The following is a 20,524-nucleotide window of genomic DNA, read 5'->3' as shown; positions in this document are numbered from 1 at the left end:
CAAAATATCACCAAACAGGAAAAATGTAGCTCAGAGTGTTTGCTTCTCAACTTCTCTGGTCATGGTTACCCTCCTCATTCAAAAGCATTTGGAAGGAAATAACTGAAGACAGCTCTTTCATTGCTTCCTGGCATCACTAGGATTGCTTTACTGCAATACTGAACAGAGCAGAGGCAATTTAGATGGTTTAAATTATAGTAAAATGTAAGTGGCAATTTTAGCATTTCTGTTAATGTCTAGAATTACTAGTTGTAGGAAAAGCTTCCACTGGGATCTGCTGTAGTCCCTTGCCCGTGCCCAGTGACAATGTGTTAAATTGAGATAATAAGATGACAATTTAGCCTTCAATATTTCTAGTAGATATGGTGAACTGGAGCTTTTGTAAGAGCAGGTGACTGCTACGAGCGAAAACCAGATGCTTGCACGGGAACACATGAAAACTGGTTTCCTGCTTCTTCCAGATATGAAGAAAATATGAATTCTCAGCTTTGTTTGGTATTTTCTTTAGGCACCAGAGGGGGGTTTTAAATTACTGCATTCTGCTGCCAGCTCTGAAGAGGCAACTGACCCTGAATTAATGTGATTGCATGCAGGGGCTGAACAGGTGGAACAAGAGACTATTTTGCCCACATGTTTGAGAGCAACACTTGCCATCATTGTATAGAAGAGATACAGTACCAGGCAGACTATCTTGTTCCTCATCTTGACTTCAGCAATGCTGCACACGCCACTTTTGTAAAACTCAGATTCTGAGTATTTCAGGAAATTTCTTCCTAGGATGCTTTATCAAGCACTTTACTTGCTTCTGTCATCTCAGCAATTGACTCAAAATTCACCACCCCTCAGGATATTGCATTAATAACAGCACTGCTGATTATAATTGCAAATTTTCAGACGACAAATTGATTTTTGGCGTAGGCTTTCTGCAGAAAGCAAGTTTTTTTGTGTGTGAAAAGCAGACTTCTCTTTCTGTGGGATGCTGCTTGCCTCCTGTGAGATGCTGAGTTCTGTCACTTCCCATTATGTTCAGTGGGGCTTTATGAGCCCAGAGCTTGCTGGAGGTGGCAGCACCCTGTGTGAGCCACCCCTCAGTCCAAGCTGGTGACATTTTGCCTTTGGCCAAGCCACCATGATCATTATGGACCTTGTGCTTTCCAAGAAGAGCAGAACACAGAACCAGGAGAACTAACCTGCAGTCAGACAGTGATATAGAAATTACAGAGAAAAGACTCTGTATTGGAAGGAGAATGTGCCTTTCCTAAGATGAATAGAGAATGTATGCTTACATATATGTGGTAACCTGAAAGGAGGGAATAAAATTCCTAATCACTTGCATATCTAGACTAAATATGTGTGCAGGTTCAAACACTTCTACTTCTTTCAGTAGTAAACTAATAGCAGTTCAACTATTCAGATGATATTTAATTTCTCAGAAAAAAATCACGTGCATATAAATATATCTAAGTGGGAAGAACTGACTTGAGAAGCCTTGCAGAGCATCCTGGTGTGATGATTTCCAGGACCTCCCTGGGCATTCAACAACTTTGCAAATGTATCTTCTCGTGTAAGTGCCCAGGTAACACAAGGCAATGTCACACAAGTGTTTCTCTTTAAGTCCACTGTGCTTGGCTGGTTGAATCTTGTCAGTGGAGGGAAGGGATGAGATGAAGGAAGTAGCCTGAGGAACTGTGTATAAATTTCGGTTGCTGAGGAGGATGCTAGAGGTTACTCTACAGAGCACAAATTCGGAGTGGGAAGCACCGACCCAGAAAGATAAATTTCCACGACCTTGCAATTGGAGGAAAAATGAATTCAAAAAATGGACCAAATTGGCATCCCAACACCGCGGAATTGTAAATTTTGAAAGAGATAAAATTAGTAACCATTGGCTCCAATACTACAGACGCATACCTCACAGGAAACTCCTCACTGCGCTACAACTCAGGGCCAACGTCTACCCCACAAGAGAATTTCTAGCCAGGGGTGGACAAGATCAATACATCAAGGCGTGTCGGCACTGCGATGCGGACATTGACTCCTGCGCCCACATCATCGGCAACTGCCCAGTGACACAGGACGCCCGAATCAAGAGGCACAATTACATCTGCGAACTGCTTCTCGAGGAGGCGAAAAAGAAGGAATGGGTAGTGTTCAAGGAACCGCACATAAGGGACTCCAACAAGGAACTGTACAAACCTGACCTGATATTTGTGAAGGATGCCTGTGCACTTGTCGTGGATGTGACAATACAATACGAAACAGCCAAATCATCGCTGGAGGAAGCCGCTGCAGAGAAAGTGAACAAGTACAAACACCTAGAAACTGAAGTAAGAAATCTCACCAACGCAAAGGACGTTGTTTTTGTGGGCTTTCCCCTAGGAGCGGGGGGGAAATGGCACCAAGGTAACTCTGAACTTTTGACTGAGCTTGGCCTCTCCAAATCGAGGCAAGTGAAAATTGCAGAGACTTTTTCCATAGCTGCGCTCTTTTCATCCGTGGACATTGTACATATGTTTGCCAGTAGGGCCAGAAAGTTATGTAATTCAGATTAGATGCTTAGTTTATGTACTTCTTGTTTGGTTTGGATTTTGATATTGTTGTTATTTTTGTATGATTGCATAGCGCTCTTTTTTATACTGTTTTGTTTTAATAAAGTAGACGACAGCTAGGGATGTAGGGCAGCCACAAGCCAGTTAGGTAGCTGATAGTGAGTAGGGACAGAATTTTATTATTTCATAACGCGTCAATTAACATCTGATTTGGACCAATTCACCGGACTTGTCCAAGGTGGACGGGCCACCTTTACTTAACCCGGAAAAGGAACATATATAATTTATGTGTGTTCGAAAAATAGCAGGGAAGTGTCAGAGAGCAGCACTTGCTGGTGCTGTGTTTAGACTGACCGTAGTTTGGGTTGGCACCAGGCCAGGCGGCTGGCTTCCAGGCTTTCCCAGCGTGAGGAAACCACACATGTTGGGACTACAAGGGTCTGAAGTGTGTCCTTTGTACTCCTCTGGACTACGAGTTGTCTGGAAAAAATAATCTGCTTACACACAGCCACTAAAACAAGTAGAAATCGATTGGAATATTACGTTCTGCCTATAAATTATGTGTTTATTAATGACTTGGAGGAAAGTGTGGCAAGCTGAGGGGGCAAGAGAAGTATAACAACTTTGAGAATAGAATGCAAGATTGTTCTTAGTTTAGGGTTTCTTTCTTTAAAACAAAGCTGAACATTAACTTTCAAATGCTCTGTGCTGGGTAGATTAATCTTATTTCAATAAAGCTCTCAATTTCAGATATTTGTTTTGTTAGGAGCTACTGATACCTTCAAAAGCCAAGTCAGAATCCCCAACAATTTATTCTCATATGTGGATATAATTACTTGGCAAGATTATATTTTAGAGTCTGAAGCTCTCTATTAAGACATTTCTGGAATAGTATTCAAAGAAACATCCAAAGCATTGCATCCTGCTCTCTTCTCTAATGTATACATATATATAATTTAATAACTTCCTTTAAAAAACCTGTTTATTTACCTAAATTAGTTCATTTGACTTACATAGATTAAGTTACGGCTTTATTTCCTGGCGTATTTTTCCTTATGAAATAAATCAATAGTTCTGGTGGAGTCCAAATTTCTTAAATTATTATAGTTGTTATTCAATATATTGTGTAATAGGTTGAAAACTTCCTTAGCTGGCAGCTTGAAAAAAATTCTGTCCAGTTTCCAGTGCTTGCAAACCTCATTATAAAGCAACGATAAGTACCACAGTGTAATAAGCAATTCTTCCAGAATGACAGGCGAATGCAGAAAGCTAAAATGATTATAGTCAATAAATATATAAAATTTTGCAATGGATAATCATCTTTCTGTAAAAGGGATATATTTTCTCTGAAGTTCTCCTGTACAGTAGCCTTTAGCTTCTGTTGCTGGAGCAGCATTATCAAATGCCACAGTCTTTTTTTGAAAGATCCTCACATGCCTGACAAATTCTGCAAGCTGTTTGCAAACTGGAAGAATTGTGATTTCTTCCTATGAGTGAAATAAAGATGGTCAGTGAAAGAAAGCAGTTCTACTGAAGGCCTCTGTGCCATTACCACCTGAAGTGCTGTGTAAAACAAAAGAATGCTTAATAGCATGAGAAGCTAGAAAGCTGGAGAAGAAATTCTGTAGGAACACCAGGCTCTGGGATCCTGCTGGAACCATTACTTTCGTACATCAAATTTTCTTGCAAGTTTGCTTAAAGCCTTTTCTATTTTAGTCCTTAAGCTAAACAAATAGGAAATACCAAATGTTGTCAGCTGGGTAAACAGTGGGTAAATAGCTGCAAAGCAGTGGTGCCCCTTTCTGTGGCTGTGCTAACAGTACACGCAGGGTTACATGTCAGAGCGATTATCACGGTGTGATCCGCAGCGCAACCCGCCCAGCTCCGCGGGAATAGGAATGCTATCAAGGCCTGACAAGCTTTTGAAAAGCTGCCAACCTGCAGGAGCTGTCAGTGCTAGAAGACACAGCCCCATGTGGGCCGAATAGATAAACATGTCAGATCCCCAATAGCAGCTTTGGAACAAGTTGTTTTCATCTGTCCCAGTGTGCACTGGCTCTGGGTCACAAATTATCATCGCTTGGAGCATCCTTGGTTTGTAGTTGCTACTGTTTTTCTGGCATGTACAGCCAGCTTGTGACATCCTTGAATGCCCTCTTGTATTGACTATTAACTGTATTTCACAGGGAAAAATATACATATGCATAAATATATATTTATCTGCTGGGTAAATGCTCATGAAATAGCTGCGTGAATTTTTTCTATAACTCCACTGCTTGCCAGCAGTTCAAGTGGGCTTGTATTTCAGCACTATTTACACTGTGACCCACCCATCTCTGCAGGGAGGGGAGCGTGTATGCAAATACATATCCATATTTATGTAAAACAGCACCCTTGAGATGCAGGAGCAGAATTTTACATTCATTGCTCTGAGAAACTTTCTGTCAGTCTTTATAAGCGTGGTCTCATTTAGGAATGAACCCAGTGGGAATTTAGCCAGTACTGAAACGAGACTTTGGTTCTTGCCATCAGGCCTGAGCCTCAGGAACACATACAGAGTCTGAGGTGTTTATTGCAGCCTTGAAACACAGTAATACCAAGTTGATTCTTCTTAAAAAAATATGTGCTGCTTATTCTATAGCTCAGAGAAGGTTAGCTTCCTGCCTGTTAGCAAAACTGCAGTCTGAGAGTGAAGCTTTCTTGACCTGTCAGAAGAAAAAGTTTTCCGGGAAACATAATTGAAGGCCAAAGAGTCATGTGGAAACCACTGGAGATATTTAAATTTATGAAAGTGGGGCATTAGGATAACCTAGGATAAACCTAGTGAAACTTCAGGTTAGGGACTTCCAGAGGTACAGGTGATGATATCTTTGTGCTTGCTAGCCCTTGGAGGGGAGCTGTTTACTCTATAAAGTTGTTTGACAGACTTAAATTCAGGCACCTGTGTAGACAAAGTGAAAGCTTTTGAAAAGTGTTTACAGACACAAAAGAATAGATAGAGCAAGACTTGAAGAAAGCAGTATGAATCCAGAATAACAACAGCCCTAGGTGGAAGAGTGTGTCTCTGTTATTTCCTTTTGCATTGTTGTCATAAATTATGTTCCCATAAACATCCGCTGTCATTTTTGTATTTTACCCATGTGTGCAGCTATAAAGAATGGCCAGTATCCTGATCTCTGAAAACATTTCCTTATATTGGTCTTTGGCTTTTTCAAAGGTAGGATTTTTTTTAGTCTGAAGTGCTAAACATGTCAGGAGCAATGCCATTTACCCTAAAAATCCTGGTGTATAGTTTCCTTTTAGGAGAAACAGACAATAGTCAGAAGTCTGCTGTGGTCACACTGTGGGAAATGAAGTATAGAAGCACTGAAGCCTTTGAAGAATTAACCCAGTGTGAATCAAATCAGCATCTAGTCTATTTTCTTTAAGCTTTCACATGTGCTTATAACATACACATGAAAATGCACTTTTCAGAAAACCCCTGAGGCTGGAAGCATTGGCTGCTACTGAAGTTCTGTTGGAGACCACAGTTTAAGAGGAGAACTGGGGCATGTGGAGATGTTGCTTTGTCGCAGACATGCAATATTAAAGCCCATTTGGTTCTAATATCAGGTTTCATTCTAACAGCCACCTGCCAAATTTAAGCTACCAAAATCTTGTGAATGTATCTTCCAAATACACAACTTTTATTTTCCTCTGACTTCCAGTGCATTTTACTCAGTTTGACAGCTCCATGAAAATAAAGAATGCCGTGCACTGACACTGGCATTCTTGCTGTGTTGTAAATCACTTCGAAACAAGTCTCATATTCTCTCTTTCCCCCATCCTGTTACATCAGATTATATGTATCAGAGATCCGATTTTCTGTTACTCTGAAATAATTGGAGATGGAAATTCTGGTTAATTTACTTCATGGATGTGTGTTACAGGTATGGGAAATAGTACTATAGGTAAAGGTCTGTGGCAGATGTAAAAAATATTAAGGATACATTCTTGGCTGTTAAGGATCCCTTAAGTATTTCAGGGAGTTAGCTAAGCCTTGATGAAACTGCTATAAAGAAAGGTAGATGGAAAAACTCTAAGGACAGCCCAGTTAGTTTTCAAATACAGGGAGAAATATAGATGAGAAACTTACATGTATCAGCTTCCTTTGTTTGCTGATGACTTTAAAATACTGAATTCCAGAGTACAGCAATTACAGTGGGAGTCAGTTACAAGACCTGCTTGGGGTAAAATTCCTATTAGGATTTGTGTGTGAGAATAATCTGTCCTGTTCCCCAACCTGTGGACTTCCATACTTCTCACATTAATGCAGCAGATGTGAGATATTTAGAGAACAACTGGTATATGAATATGGTATGCTAAAATCAGGTTATTTTCTCATTAATTAGTGCAGTTGGTTAGAGCATGGTGCTAATAATGTCAAGGTCACAGAGTCAGTCCCTGTACAGGCCATTCATTTAAGAGTTGAATTCAATGATCCCTGTAGGTCCCTTCCAACTACAAATATTCTGTGATTCTGTGATAATTTTAACACTCTTTATTTTCCACTAAATAAACACAGAATGCATTAAGTTCTTTCCCGCGTTTTCTGGGAAATTCAGTAAATTTTTAGTGCTTGCAGTAACTTTCAGTGAAGTGGCCTGGGGTCAGTGTACAGCAGTGACAAACAGGTTGTTTATTCTGTTTATCTCTAACATGTTCTGCTGCCCTGCCGCAGCTCTGTCCTGCAGGGCAGCGTGTGGGGCTCTGCCCCCAGTGGGATGTTACAAACATTAAATACCAGAAACTCCCTGTGCTGGATTTACAATAACGTGCCAATATCTGTCACCTACGTTGAACAGTGTGTCCCCAGCCTAAATCAACAGAAAAATGCCAACACCACAGTGAAACATGGAGGGCATGAAGAAGGAGAAAAAGGACAAGGCACACCCAATTTCCTCCATCTTGTCCCCTTTGAACCCCTAATCTAGAAACCTAAAATTTTACTTTTGCACTCATGCCACACTTAATTATTACTCGTATCAAACACTCAGAGCTTGTAATTCATCCTGTAGGATTGAAAACTCTTTTCCATGGACAGAGATCAGAGACAGTGTCTCTGGGGGCTCTGTCCGGGGGGCTCCTGACCCCTGCCAGGGTCCCAGACCTGCCAGGGCAGCCAGAGGGAAGCCCTGGATTCCCACACTGTGGAGCTTCTGCCTTCCTCTGTCTCTCCTTCCTCTCCTTCTAATGCTCTTTATATGGAACATTTTTGGGTACCTGAAGAACTTAAGCCTTTAAACCTTTCCAGACTAAATGGGCTGAGTGAATGAAGTTACTCCTATGACAAGTGATTTAAACTGGATTGGTTTTGTATTAAATGCTTTTCCAAAGTTTCTTGTTCTTTTGTACTTTGCCAGTGAAGTTTTGGGGGTCCTGAATGGGCGCTGAGGGGCACTTGGGGATCCCGGAGGGTCTGGGGGACACTTGTGGGACAGATGGGGGCGGATACCGAGGGTCTGTGGTGCGCGGGGCATGATGGGTGTTGTAGTCCCGGCCCCAATGGGGCTCTACTGGGCTGCGGGGCATGATGGGAGTTGTAGGCAAAAGAAAAGATGGCGCAGGCTCCAGGCACCGCCCCCAAAGCCATGATCCCTGGCGCTGATTGGTTGATGGCCGTGATGGGCGGGAGCCTCGGCAAATGGGAGGCAGCAGAGACGGGAACAGCCCATTCAACCCCTCCAGTCTCTCCCAGCACAGCCCAGTTCATCCCCAGTACAGCCCAGTACAGTCTCAGTGCCCCTCCAATCCTTCCCAGCACAGCCCAGTTCATCCCCAGTACAGCCCAGTACAGCCCCAGTGCCCTTAAAATCCCTCCCAGTACAGCCCAGTTCATCCCCAGTACAGCCCAGTACAGCCCCCGTGCCCCTCCAATCCCTCCCAGCACAGCCCAGTTCATCCCCAGTACAGCCCAGTACAGCCCCAGTGCCCTTAAAATCCCTCCCAGTACAGCCCAGTTCATCCCCAGTACAGCCCAGGATAACCCCTGTGCCACTCCAGTCCCTCCCAGCACAGCCCAGTTCATCCCCAGTACAGCCCAGTACAGCCCCAGTGCCCCTCCAATACATCCCAGTACAGACCAGTCCCTCCCAATACACCTGAGTTAATTCCCAGGCCCTCCCAGTTCCCCCCAGTGCCATCCATATTCCGCTCCAGTGCCCCCCAGTTATCCCCACAGCGTTCCCGCCCATTGTGGGGCAGCGGCACAGACGGAATGTCCTGCGGCCCAAATCCCTGCTCCTGCCACACAGTGCCCGGCCTTCTCCCCTCCTCCTCCTCTCCCAGCACGGCACAAATTCCAGCTCGGTGGAGGCTTCCCCAGAGAGGGCTCCGGCTCCTGCCTCAGCCTGAGTGTCCCTGCAGAGGAACAGGGCATCTTTCAGGCACTTCCACAAGCTCAGGGTTCTTACTTCATGGGGAATCTGGGATGAAAATGGCCTTGTTAGGAAGGACAAAAGCGGAGGGAATGGGTTGGAAATTATTAGTAAAAATGTTCCATTGTACAGGGAAAGTTCACAAAATCATTCCCTGCTTTTTTCCTTTTCAGATTCTTTCAGCCATCCACTGAGAGGACCAGCTTGTTCTGGTGCTTTCCATGCACTGATTGTACTCTTGATTTATATCAGTGCTCGAGAGGTGGAAGCTTCTAAACTGAACACAGAAACAAACTCCCTCTGTCAGCCCATTTTCATCTTCTACATCATTTTCAAGATGTCCATGGGGATGTTGGAACGATTATCACACTGCTCTCCAGTTCTGGCTGCAGGCTCTGGAGATTCTTTCTCTGCATTCCCTGACAATTCCTGGGAGCCCGTCATGGTTTCTTAGGCTAGAGCAATAACAGTGAAAATCTCACCAATGGCACAACTGCCCAGCCCACAAGGAAAAGAAAGAACAAGCTATAAAGTTCTTCAAATATTTGTCCCACTTTTCTGCAAGAGTCGAGCTGCACACACGGTGTGGGAAGCCAAGAGAAGCTGCAGCTGGTGGCACATCTTGTGACAGAAACTGCTCAAAGCTTCCTCATTCTCCAGCAAAGGTTCTTGGAAAGAGCAAACAGGATTGTGGAGAAGATTCTGGGAAAACTGAAAGAGTTTTTAAGAAATGAAATGAAAATGGAAAGAAATAATCCAAGATGTTTTTCTCTGTTTATTTTTATGCTCCCCTTTTCCATCTTACACTACTTCCCCATCCCATTAATTGCAAATGGATCTCACTTCTAAGATCCACAATTTGGCATGTTTTAGACATTCTAAAATAGCATGAGCTACACACATTTTACCTTCCCCTGTTTTTTTTTTTTTGTTTGTTTTTTTTTTTTTTTTTGGGGGGGGGTTTTTTTGGAAATCAATGATGGATAGGTACGTGCAGTTCTTGGGTCAGGTACAAATTAAGCATTCAGGGAATGCGCTCCGATAGTGTTTGACCCTCAGCAGGGACAGTGCACAGCAGCGGCCGAGGGGATTCCTGTGCCCCTGGGCAGGAGTCAGGACTCTGGGTCTGGGCTGAACACGGCAAAGTTCCCGTGTTTGGACAGAGGAAGGGGCTGTCCCCGGGGCGCGCGGGGCTCGGCCGTGGGGCGAGCGGGGAACGGACACGCGGACAAACGGCCTCGGTGCTTCAGTTGCAGAGGCAGCAGCGGCGGCGGCGGCAGCAGCGGCGGCAGCAGCGGCAGCAAAAGCAGTTTTTCTCTTCTTTCTCGTTCTCTTCTTTCTCTCCGGCTGTGGGACACCTTCCTCTCGGTGTCCCTCACCCGCTGTCCCTCCCCTCTCCCCGCCTCCTTCTCCCCCATGCCGGGCCGGGCCATGCCCCCGGCCCGCCCCCGGCCCCGGGCGGGGCTGCCCCGTCCCCGTCCCCGCCCGCCCCGCCGCGGTCTCGCCTCCGCCCGGCTCTGGGCGTGCTGGCGGTGGCGCTGCTGGGCGGGCATCAGTGCCCGGGGCTGGGCCCTTTGGCTCCGCCTGGCCCGAGCCCGGCCCCGGCCCCGGCGCAGGCTCCGGCCCCGGCCCCGGCCCCGGCTCCTCCCGGGCCCCGCGGAGGACACACGCGGCACGGCCGCTGCCGCCTCCGCCGCGGCTTCCCCGGCCCGAGCTCCGCCGCTCAGCAGCGCAGCCGCCGGCCCCGAGCCTCCCGTGTCCCGGTCCCGAGACCGAAGGCCTGGGGATGGCCGGCCCGAGGCGGTTGAGGGGCGCTCGGGGGCCGCTCCTGGCCCCGGGCCGAGCGCTGACAGCCGCGTCCCGCCCGCAGGGAAGGCGCAGGAGGCGCTGCAGCAGCGCTACCGAGTGGGTTCGCTGCTGGGGCGCGGCGGCTTCGGCAGCGTCTTCGCAGCCACGCGGCTCTCGGACGGTGCCCCGGTGAGCGGCGGGGCCGGCGGCGGGCGCAGGAGGAGGAGGAGGAGGAGGAGGATGAGGAGGAGGAGGGAGGAGGAGGATGGGGCTCGGCAGGGCGGGCGGCGAGCTGAACCCGGTGGTGCCTTTGGTTTGCAGGTGGCCATCAAAAGGGTGCCACGGAACCGCGTCCGGCACTGGGACGAGCTGGTGAGTGAGCGGGGCCAGCGGGAACAGCCGGGCCGTGCCGGGCGGGGATGAGGCGAGGCCCGGCATGGGGGAAGCCACCAGGACCCCTCGATGGGGAGCGGGCGTGGGGCCAGCGCAGGGCACAGAGCATCCCGGGCTGGCTGAGGGGTTCCCCAGCCCTGGCAGGACATCAGTCCCACTGGTGGCACCGTGGTCCTCCCGCAGCCCGACGGCACCAGCGCACCCCTGGAGATCGTGCTGCTGGACAAGGTGTCCACTGGCTTCCCTGGTGTGGTCCAGCTGCTGGAGTGGCTTGAGCTCCCCAACAACATCGTGATGGTGCTGGAGCGGCCGGAGCGGTCTCAGGACCTCCTGCATTTCATTCGGGCACGGAGGTTCCTGTCTGAAGAGGTGGCACGGCAGCTGTTCCGCCAGGTGCTGGAGGCCGTGCGGCACTGCACCAGCCGTGGGGTCCTGCACCGCGACATCAAACCAGAGAACATCCTGGTTGACCTGGCCACTGGCCAGGCAAAATTGATCGACTTTGGCTGCGGCACCTACCTGCAAGACACAGCCTACACTCACTTTGCAGGTGAGCCTGGGCAGGGGTGTGCTCCCGGTCCCGCCATCTCATGGCCCAACATCTCACAGGCTGAGCTGGGTGTGGCAGCGAGGATTCTCCCTTTTGCTGTCAGTCAGGGTACTGAGCCTTCCCCTGAGTTGCTTTTGAGCGGGGCTGGGTGGGGAGGCATCTTCCAGCCCCACTGGCAGCCTTTGCCCACCACTCTGCCTGGGGCTGGGGTTGGAGCAGCAGCAGCCAGCCCGACAAAAGCACCCGTGGGTGGGGGTAGCAGAGGAGGGGGCCAGAACCAGTGCACCAGCCAGTTTGGTGTGCAGGTGAGAGGAAGGGCTTGGGCTGCTCCACTCACCTTGTTTGCCTTGGCTTCATAATATTTTTAGGGCACTGCAGGCAGAGAGGATAAGGAGATGATTTTTCCCCCAGCCCTGAGTGGGGTTTTGCCTTGCATGTCACGGTCAGGCTTTGCCGGGGCTTCTGCTGCCCTCTTCCAACACCAGTGGCTTCTTGTCCAGCCCTGAGTTTGTACACAAGTCCCAGGTGCTGGCGAGAGTGCAGCAGTCGCCCCGTGTGCCACTGGGGCGGCCCCTGCACGCCCAGGGATGCTGGGGCCAGGCTCTGGAAGCAGCAGCATCCCCCTGATGAACTCCATCTGTATTCCACAGGAACACTGTCATACAGCCCCCCAGAATGGACCCACTTGGGCTGGTACCATGGCGAGGCAGCAACGATCTGGTCCCTGGGCATCCTGCTGCACCAGATGGTCTGCGGGCAGCACCCTTTCAGGAGGGGCCAGAAGATCAGCTGGGACCATCAGCTCTCGCTGCCACAGCGGCTCTCTCCAGGTGGATCCTCATCTCTGGCCACGGGGGAATACCAGTGCTGGGAGACAGCAGCAGCTCGTGAGCATCTCGCTCTGGCAGCCGCTGAGGAGGTGCCACATGTCCTGCTCTCCTGCTCTCCTCCACAACAGGGAATTGATGGGAAAGTTTAGGCACAGCTCTGAGCACAAAAGCAGCATGGCCTGGGCATGGGAAGAGTGGGGCAAAGCAGACAGGAGCCTTCTCTAGCTGACCGGTGGTTTCTGGTTTCTCTGCCCAGAGTGCCAAGATCTTATCAGGTGGTGTTTATCCATGCACTTCTTGGACAGACCTTCATTAGAAGACCTGTTCTATGATCCTTGGATACAGGATATTCACCTGCCATAGAAAAAGGGAGAGAGCCACATGCACACTTTGCTCCAGGGCCCTGGTAAGTTACAGGTCCACACATGCCCTGGCAATCAGAAGCAAGGAAACCCAGACTTTTTTCCCTGCCTGTATCAATGCACTGGGATTGTTGGGTGGGAACACGCAGCCCTTGTGCTGGAGCTGAGCTGCTCTGCCCAGCACTGGTGGCTGCCATCCGAGCTGGTTTTGCTTGTCCTGCTTCCCTGACAGCTGGGGCCCTGGGCAGAACCCTGACAGCCTGGTCTGACCCCCAGGGAAGGAGAAGGAGTCCTTGGAGAAGCTGTACCATGTGGGGCTGCTGCTGCTGCTGGAGACAGTGAGGATGACATCAAGGATGACAACCTCTTCCTCAACCTGGCCACTGGCAGCTGAAGATGATGGACTTCTGGCACCGTCTTCAAAGCCAGGCTCCACAGCGAATTCGCAGATGAGTCCACAGCCGGGGAAATGCTCCCAGATTTGGGCATTGCTCAGACTGGCTGGGAGCAAAAGTTTCTCCCTTTGCTGGGGCAGATGCAACTTCAGTCGGCTGCCCAGCTGCTTTTTGGCAGGGCTGGGGGCATGGGCTGGGGTGGATACAAGATGGGAGTGGGCTCCTGGCCCTGCCAACAGCCCCCAGCACCCAGCATGGCCTGGGCTGAGGCTGGGGCTGGGGCTGGGGCAGCCAGCCCGGCACAGAGAAACCCCCATGGCGGGAGCAGAGGTGGAACTGCAGAGCCTGTGCAGGGGCTGCTTTGCTTTGCAGGCAAGGAAGGGCTTGGGCTGCTCCACTGCCCTTGTTTGCTTTATTTTGGGGGGCAGTGCAGGAGGGAAGAGAGAAAGTGTGGCCTTCTCTCCCCCATGGGTGGGATTTTTCTTAGCATGTAGGGGTTGGGCCTTCCTCAGACCTCTGACAGAGATAAGAGTTTTTTTCTTGTTTCCCCTTGTCTCTAATCTCTTTTCAACAGTTTGTTGTTTGTTTTTCTAGAGGAAGCGTTCTATGTAAGGTCCAGTTGGGATTGGGAAGTGCCTGGGAGCAGCTGCAGCGTGGATGGGCCGTGCCCTTGGAGAAGGCTGAGGACATCGTTTGGGACCAGCTTTTCTCCCAGCGGAGGATGGCGTGAGGTGAGTCCCCGTCTGCTTGGCATGGTGGGATCAGAGCTTTTGGGAGGCAGCAACAAGCACAAGGAGGCTCCTGCTCTGGGCAGCTGCTGAGGGGCTGGATGTGCTGTGGCTGGCTGCAGGCTGGGAATGTCCTGCCCTCCTGCTCTGCTCCCAAAGGCAGCAGTGATGGGCAGCTCTGGGCACAGCTCTGGGCACAGCCAGCATGGCCTGGGCTCTGTGGGCAGCTGGGACAAGGGGACAGCAGCCTTCAGCTGACGGCGCTTTCTGGTTTCTCTCCTTGCAGCCGGGCTCTGCGGGTGCTGAGGCTGCTCTGGGCTCTGCCAGGGCTCTGCTGGGCTCTGCCCCGGGCACAGCTGGGCTGGCTCTGCCCTCACATTGCTCTGACAGCTTTGCATCAGACGAGCCCGTTGGAGCACAGTGCCTGAGCTTTCTGCTTTGGCAGGTGAGTGAGACTCCCCTGCAGGCCAGGAGATTGCAGCTGGGGACACACATCCAATTGGCAAGGACCCAAACTCTTCACTGTCCCAGCTGAACCCCTGGATCTCCGCAGGAACGCCTGGATCTCCACTATTCATTCTTCATTTCTTTTTGGCTGGAAGTGTGCAGTTGCACTTTCTTCCTCCTCTAGAAGTGCCACGAGTGGGCCAAAGCTGGCAAGTGAGCCGTGTTCCTGAGGCAGTGCAGTCTGCAGCTGATGGATGGAGAATTGCCCTTCCCACTTCCAAAGCAGAGCAAAAAGCCGTAAGTGGGATTTTTCATCCGTAAGAAACCCCTGACAATTTCAGAGGGAATGTGCAGCTCATTCCCAGAGTGAGAAGGAATGTCATCTTCTAAAGGATTTGGGGTTTGACAGAGTTGAGATTCCCAGTCCTGCCTGGAGCTGGAAGGGCCCCAATCAATTTCCTATTGCTTCGACCACAATTTAAAATAAGAATGTTGGAAACAAACCCCAAAAACTATAAAAAAGGCTGTTGAGGTCAGTAAGATGGATCCATGCCATCAGCACATTTACAGTGTAAATAACTGAGTTCTCTTTTTAAAAAGATCATTTATCTCTTAATGCAAAGTTACAGAAGTTGATTCACTAACACTTGGATTTTATTTTTATCTTTTATAATTCATCTAATTGTATTTTTTTTTCTTTTTCCTTTTTTTTTCTTTAAGCAGAGGTCCTGGCCCTCTTCCAGCCAAAAGGGAAAGGGCCCCACCAAGCCTTGTTACCCACAGACAACATGGTAAAGCTGAACACTAAAGGACCTTGGGGGCATTATTCTGGAATTAAAAAGGTGCCAGCTCCATGGACAACAGAATTATTGTTCCTAACCTGAATGACATTGAGCAAAAAGAATGGAGAACGGTGTCACTAAAGTACTACTGACGTTTGCCAAAACACCTCCAGAGTTTCACCAAGGGATCAGTCATCAAAATGTTTTGAAAATTTAAAGACCAAGGTAGCCAAAGCACACAGTGTCACTAATTGCTGGGTATGTTCTCAGCTGAAGCTGGGAGGAATGGGACACATCCTTGTTACTCCAATATTTCAGATTTAATTTTTGTTAAAATCTCTGATCTGTGATATATATTTATTTATGAGCAGTTTATACCCATTTCCTCTGGCTGTTTATAATTCTGGTCTTCAGAGCCCTTTGATTCTTCCTGCCTAATTTAACCCCAGTTGTATTAGTGGTGCTTCCCAACTTTCTGTCACCTGCATGTGTCGTGGCAGAGTTCTGGGTTTTTAGCACGGCTGCTGAAGGGTACATGAAACAGGATGAGCTCTGACACTGTTTCTTGAGGAACTTCATGAGTAGTTTTCTACCTCAAGTTCTTTACTTATTAGACCTTTTTTTTTTTCCTTGTACTAGTGCCTGTTTTTTGCAGCTGAGCTAATCAGTTTCCAGGTGACAATTTAGTAAATACTTAAGTGGAGCCATGGGGAAGAGCAGCTCTAGCACCTCAATGCACTTCAGCTGGGTTATTGAAGTACAATATTGGAGTGAACCAATGTCTGTTTACCAAGTTATGTTTGTTTCTCTACCACACTCCATTTTCATTGGAAACTTGTGTTATCTCTTCCCTCACTAAAAACTTGTTTTGAAACCTTACAAACAGATGAAGACCAATGGCTTTTTTAATTGTTTAGGTAGCTTACGGTCTTCCTCTTTTGTATTTTGGACAATATATAACATTTCCACTAATTTTATGAAGTCCTGCACCGTGCTAGGTTTAGAAGCCCATCTAGAAGTGATTAATGAAAAAGCTGTAATGTCACACAACTTTTTTTTTTGTAATCAGACTTCACTGTTTTATTTTGAGAACCCCTTCTCCTAAGGATTTAGAGTCTGAAGTGTTAGCTTAGGAACAAAATCTGATACTGAGATAGATACATAGATACTGAAAAATGAGTAAAATACCAGCATTATTAATTGATGACAGATAACAGCTCTTTTGGAATGAGAAGGGTGGATCCATATATTTTACATATATAGCTATATATATATGCACACACACATAGGTATATACATAGATGTGTATATATTTATATACATATATGTATATATATATACATATATATATATATATCATCCACATGCCAATTTATATATCTATATATAAATAATACAATAATACACATTTTTAACAGTTTTTGCTTTCCTTTTCCTTCCTTTCTCATAGTAAAAATGCCTATTTAGTGGACAGGAAAATGTTACTTTTAGAAATCTGCTGCTCCTGATTTAAAAATACTTTTGGGGTTTTAAATGTTTTGTTTTAATCAGAAATCAATTTCCATCTACCCTTTAAAGTGATACCTTATCTGTCCTATGCTTATGAACTGCTTAATGTCATACTCCTGGGAGGTATTCTTTCTCTCTGATAGTAAAGAGCTTATTAACTTTCATTTATTAGGAGAATTTCATTTCTTTCCTGTTGCTAAATTAAGAAAATATTTGAAGAATGATTTAAAAGTAATGGTAAGGTTGGTTTGTTTTTTTTTAATTGGGCAATAGAAGATAAAATCTTGAAATCATGACAGTAGCCAACCTTGGAATTTTGATATGGTTATTTTAAGATAAAAATATACTGAAGATTAAGAAAAGAATTCTATTTAAGTTTACAGTTCACATATTCCAACTCGTTGCATTCTTGCCTTAAATTTAGAAACTCCATTAAGATATTCTAAGATTTTTCCAGACATTTCAAATACAGATACATATATACTATACAATATACTTAATATATAATTTGTACTGTTTGTAACACAAAATGATTATAACTTAAGTCAATGTTGTTGTCACCTTTAATATATAGTGCCTTGGGTTATCTGTCTTTTCTTTCCATTCCTTCAAATTTTTGCTTATTGAGGAATTTGGGGGAAAAAATCATTTGTTATTAAGTTCTTAACATTGTGAATGAAGCATGTAAATAGAAAAAATATTAAAAATTTACCAATTTCAAAGCTTCAAACCGTTTAAAAGTGCAATGATTTTAAATCTAACAGAAACTACAGAAGCATGTGGTCTTACTTTTTTGGGATTTTGTAAAACTAAGTAACTCATCAGAATAAAATATAACAATAAAACTTAATTTCACCCCCTACAGAAAAGTCAATAGAGATGTGTAACGTTACTTGTGTCAGGGTTTGAGAGAACCAGACCTGTGGTACTGTTACACAGCATGTCCTGTAATAAAAAATGAGGTTTATGCTTTCTTGCTCAGCAGATCAACTCATTATTTATTATGCAATTTTCTTGATCTATTACAATTTAGAACTGACAGTTTCTGGGAACCTCTCATTTCTTATATGTAATGCAAATAAATATCACTTTTACTACCCCGTATATAATTACAAATTGATTTTCAAGTTGGATCATTTAGCTTCACTTTTCATTGTCTAATGTGGCCTTATAATGCTAAATACTGAGTCTGTTGAGAAACTAGAGAGTAAAACAATTGATTTTTTAATATAATTGTCTGTGGTCAATTACCATAGAAGTGGGGGTGTGTGTATTTCTGCCTTGTAGGACAAACAGTAATTTCCATGAAGGAATCTGTAGAAGAATGGAGAGTAAGTCAAGTCCATTAACACTTCTGATGCCTCGAAGCAGATGTCTCTGGTTTTAACTCCTCCAGTTCTTCTGTGTATTTGACAAGGAGAGTTGGGCATTTTCAAAACCCTACAAAGAGACATCCTGTCTGCCTAATTGGATAACTAAACTTTTGCCAAACATCTCCCAAGCCCCTTGGCCTCTAGGCTTTGCTGTAAATGATTCAGGGATCTTGGGCAGAATTGGGCATAAAGTTTATGTACAGGAGAACTGACAGCTCAGACAAATCTCCTTGGCCAGGTGTGTTTGGAGATCTGTGATCTCACATTCATCTGTCTCTTCCTTCTGATCAGCTTTTCTTCACTGGTACATTTTCATCAGCTTTTCTTCTTAAACTTAACCTGTGTTGCAGTGGTGGCTCATCCCACTCTGCCCAGGCAGAGACCAGACTGGACCTACCTTCAGCCCTTCCTGATATTCCCAGTACTTTCCTCTGTGCTTCCTGGCACTGTGCACTGTGCCGCCCACACACCCTGGCACAGCTGATTTCAGATTGCTTTTTTTTTTATACCTCATTCATAGGTATGTGGTCAGAATGATGACCACATCATTCTGAGAAAATGCCCTGGGAAAGCAAAGTTATGCTCCACTGCTGCAATGCTGCTACACTGTTTTATCTCTGACTCTTTGTAAATATGGTAGAGGGTTAAGGTTTAAGTAACTCAAACTTCATTATCTCTGCTAAGAGGTCTTTATCAGAAAGGTAACTAAATTCATGGGAGAGGAAATGAATTTCCTTGCAAAAATCCAACACATCCATTTTCACTGGGAATCAAAGAGGAAGAAGTAAAATCAAAGTGTTTCCAGATTGAGAGAAACAGTGACTGTAGGTTTTGGGAAATAAAGGTACTTGACAAAGGACACTGGCTTTTTGCTTTCTTACCCGTGGGGACTGAGCCTGTGTACGTCAAGCCACTTCTACAAGGTGCCAACAGCTGGGTGAAAGGGAATATGACAGCAGTCAACTACTCCTGTATGCCATTGGGTTGTGCATCTTTCCTTGGTGATGTTTTTATTTCTGATGCATATTGCAATAATTCTTCATTCTTATATATTTGCTATTAAAGATTTTGTAAAGCGTGATTGGAGACTATTCTAAAGCATTTGTGGCTACTAATGACCTGCTGACTGGTGCCTGGGACTTGAGACAATGTACTAATCAATATTTGCTTAAAAAGGAGTGTGGTTTGTAGTGGTTTTACTATTAGTTATAAGAAATAACAGTTTTGTCTTGTCAAATTTAGAAATAAAAAATACTTATTTTTATCAATGTTGTTGTAGAAGAATTTATATTTAGCTTCTATTTTAAATTTATTAGAATCAAACCTGTACTCGATCATATCCAGTCTTGGCTGCTTAATTGAAATCAGTGAGGCAGAACCTGAGCTGTTGTTCATTTATATGTCTTCACTTACATAATTTGGATTACAGTAACTGGTAGTATTTTGCCATCTGGATTCATCTACATCAAAACCCATTTTTCAGAATTCTTCAAGGCAGATTAAAAAAGAAAGAGGAACGATATCAATATTTAATGCCAATTAACTAAGGTCCGCAATTCTGCTCTAAACTTCTGTTTCATTTTCTCAGTAAACTTACTTAATGTTGATGGGTGACATTTTTAAACCACACACTGTTGATTTCTGTCAAATGTACTTTTTGTTCTACTAATTTCCCTTGAGCTACCCTTAGTTTTTTGAACCTAATTCTTTTCATTTGAAAATTGGCAGAAAGAGCTAAGTATTTTTTTATAACAGTTATGCCAAGTCCACTGGCCTAAATTCTTCACAAATGTAATTTGCCTGGCTTTGAAATCAGTTTAGTTTCCAGATGATTTGGCTCATCATAACTTTGAGGAAAACACATAATAGTGACAAGGTGCCCTGGCCAGATTAACTGAATGCTTTTTAAAAGTACAGGTAGCCAATGAAGAAATCAACAAAGATCGATGGGGTTGATTTGAAACTTTGTAACTTTTTGTCATGGAATCTTGCATTTGAAGTCATTTTCATTTCAATTTACAGGCAAGGTTTTTCACCTGCATAAATCTGTTTTAACTGTTTATTCATGGACTAATTAATCTGTCAGTCACAGGACAGGTTATAATCTTCATAATCTTTGTTTTATTTTAACTATGTTACAGATTTACTGGCCTGCAGCAAAAGAAAAGGTCGAATTATGCAAATTAGCTGGGAAAGATGCCCAGGTAAGTATGATGTATATTTTTTATTATTGCTGAGATTTATTAATATCTGTGTGTTTGTTAGTAAATCCACAAAATGCATTAGTAAGGTCGCGTTACACTTCTTCTGAACTAAGTGTTTTTTCTTAATTAAAAAAATTACATTTCTATTGTTTCTTAAATATTAATATTTTTAAAAATTCAAAATTGCATCAATATTTC

At 45.4% G+C, this 20,524-nt stretch overlaps 1 protein-coding gene and 2 long non-coding RNA genes across 3 annotated transcripts in view; 2 read left to right on the top strand and 1 right to left on the bottom strand.

Annotated features, from left to right (window-relative positions):
• Positions 1-20,524, bottom strand: part of LOC140681105 (uncharacterized) — a 399,832-nt gene that overhangs the window by 122,839 nt on the left and 256,469 nt on the right. The gene's annotated exons all lie outside the window — the stretch shown is intronic.
• On the top strand, positions 631-12,889 carry LOC140681039 (uncharacterized). Its single transcript, XM_072920198.1, has 7 exons — positions 631-674; positions 1,946-2,446; positions 10,522-10,942; positions 11,075-11,125; positions 11,330-11,696; positions 12,347-12,526; positions 12,783-12,889. Exons 1-7 carry the CDS (start codon positions 631-633, stop codon positions 12,887-12,889), a joined length of 1,671 nt encoding a protein of 556 aa, XP_072776299.1.
• Positions 14,572-19,390, top strand: LOC140681099 (uncharacterized). The gene is made up of 2 exons (XR_012052343.1): positions 14,572-14,755; positions 15,182-19,390. It is a non-coding gene; the product is annotated as an uncharacterized lncRNA (long non-coding RNA).

The sequence above is a fragment of the Taeniopygia guttata genome, chromosome 31 (assembly GCF_048771995.1).
Source record: "Taeniopygia guttata chromosome 31, bTaeGut7.mat, whole genome shotgun sequence".
Lineage (NCBI taxonomy): Eukaryota > Metazoa > Chordata > Aves > Passeriformes > Estrildidae > Taeniopygia > Taeniopygia guttata.
This window is presented reverse-complemented; position numbering and strand designations above follow the sequence as displayed.

Coding starts and splice junctions, on each gene's coding strand:
- LOC140681039 (XM_072920198.1), top strand. CDS start 631: ATGTTTGAGAGCAACACTTGCCATCATTGTATAGAAGAGATACA. Junction 11,126..11,329: donor TCCGGCACTGGGACGAGCTG/GTGAGTGAGCGG, acceptor GTCCTCCCGCAG/CCCGACGGCACCAGCGCACC. Junction 12,527..12,782: donor GCCACAGCGGCTCTCTCCAG/GTGGATCCTCAT, acceptor TTCTCTGCCCAG/AGTGCCAAGATCTTATCAGG.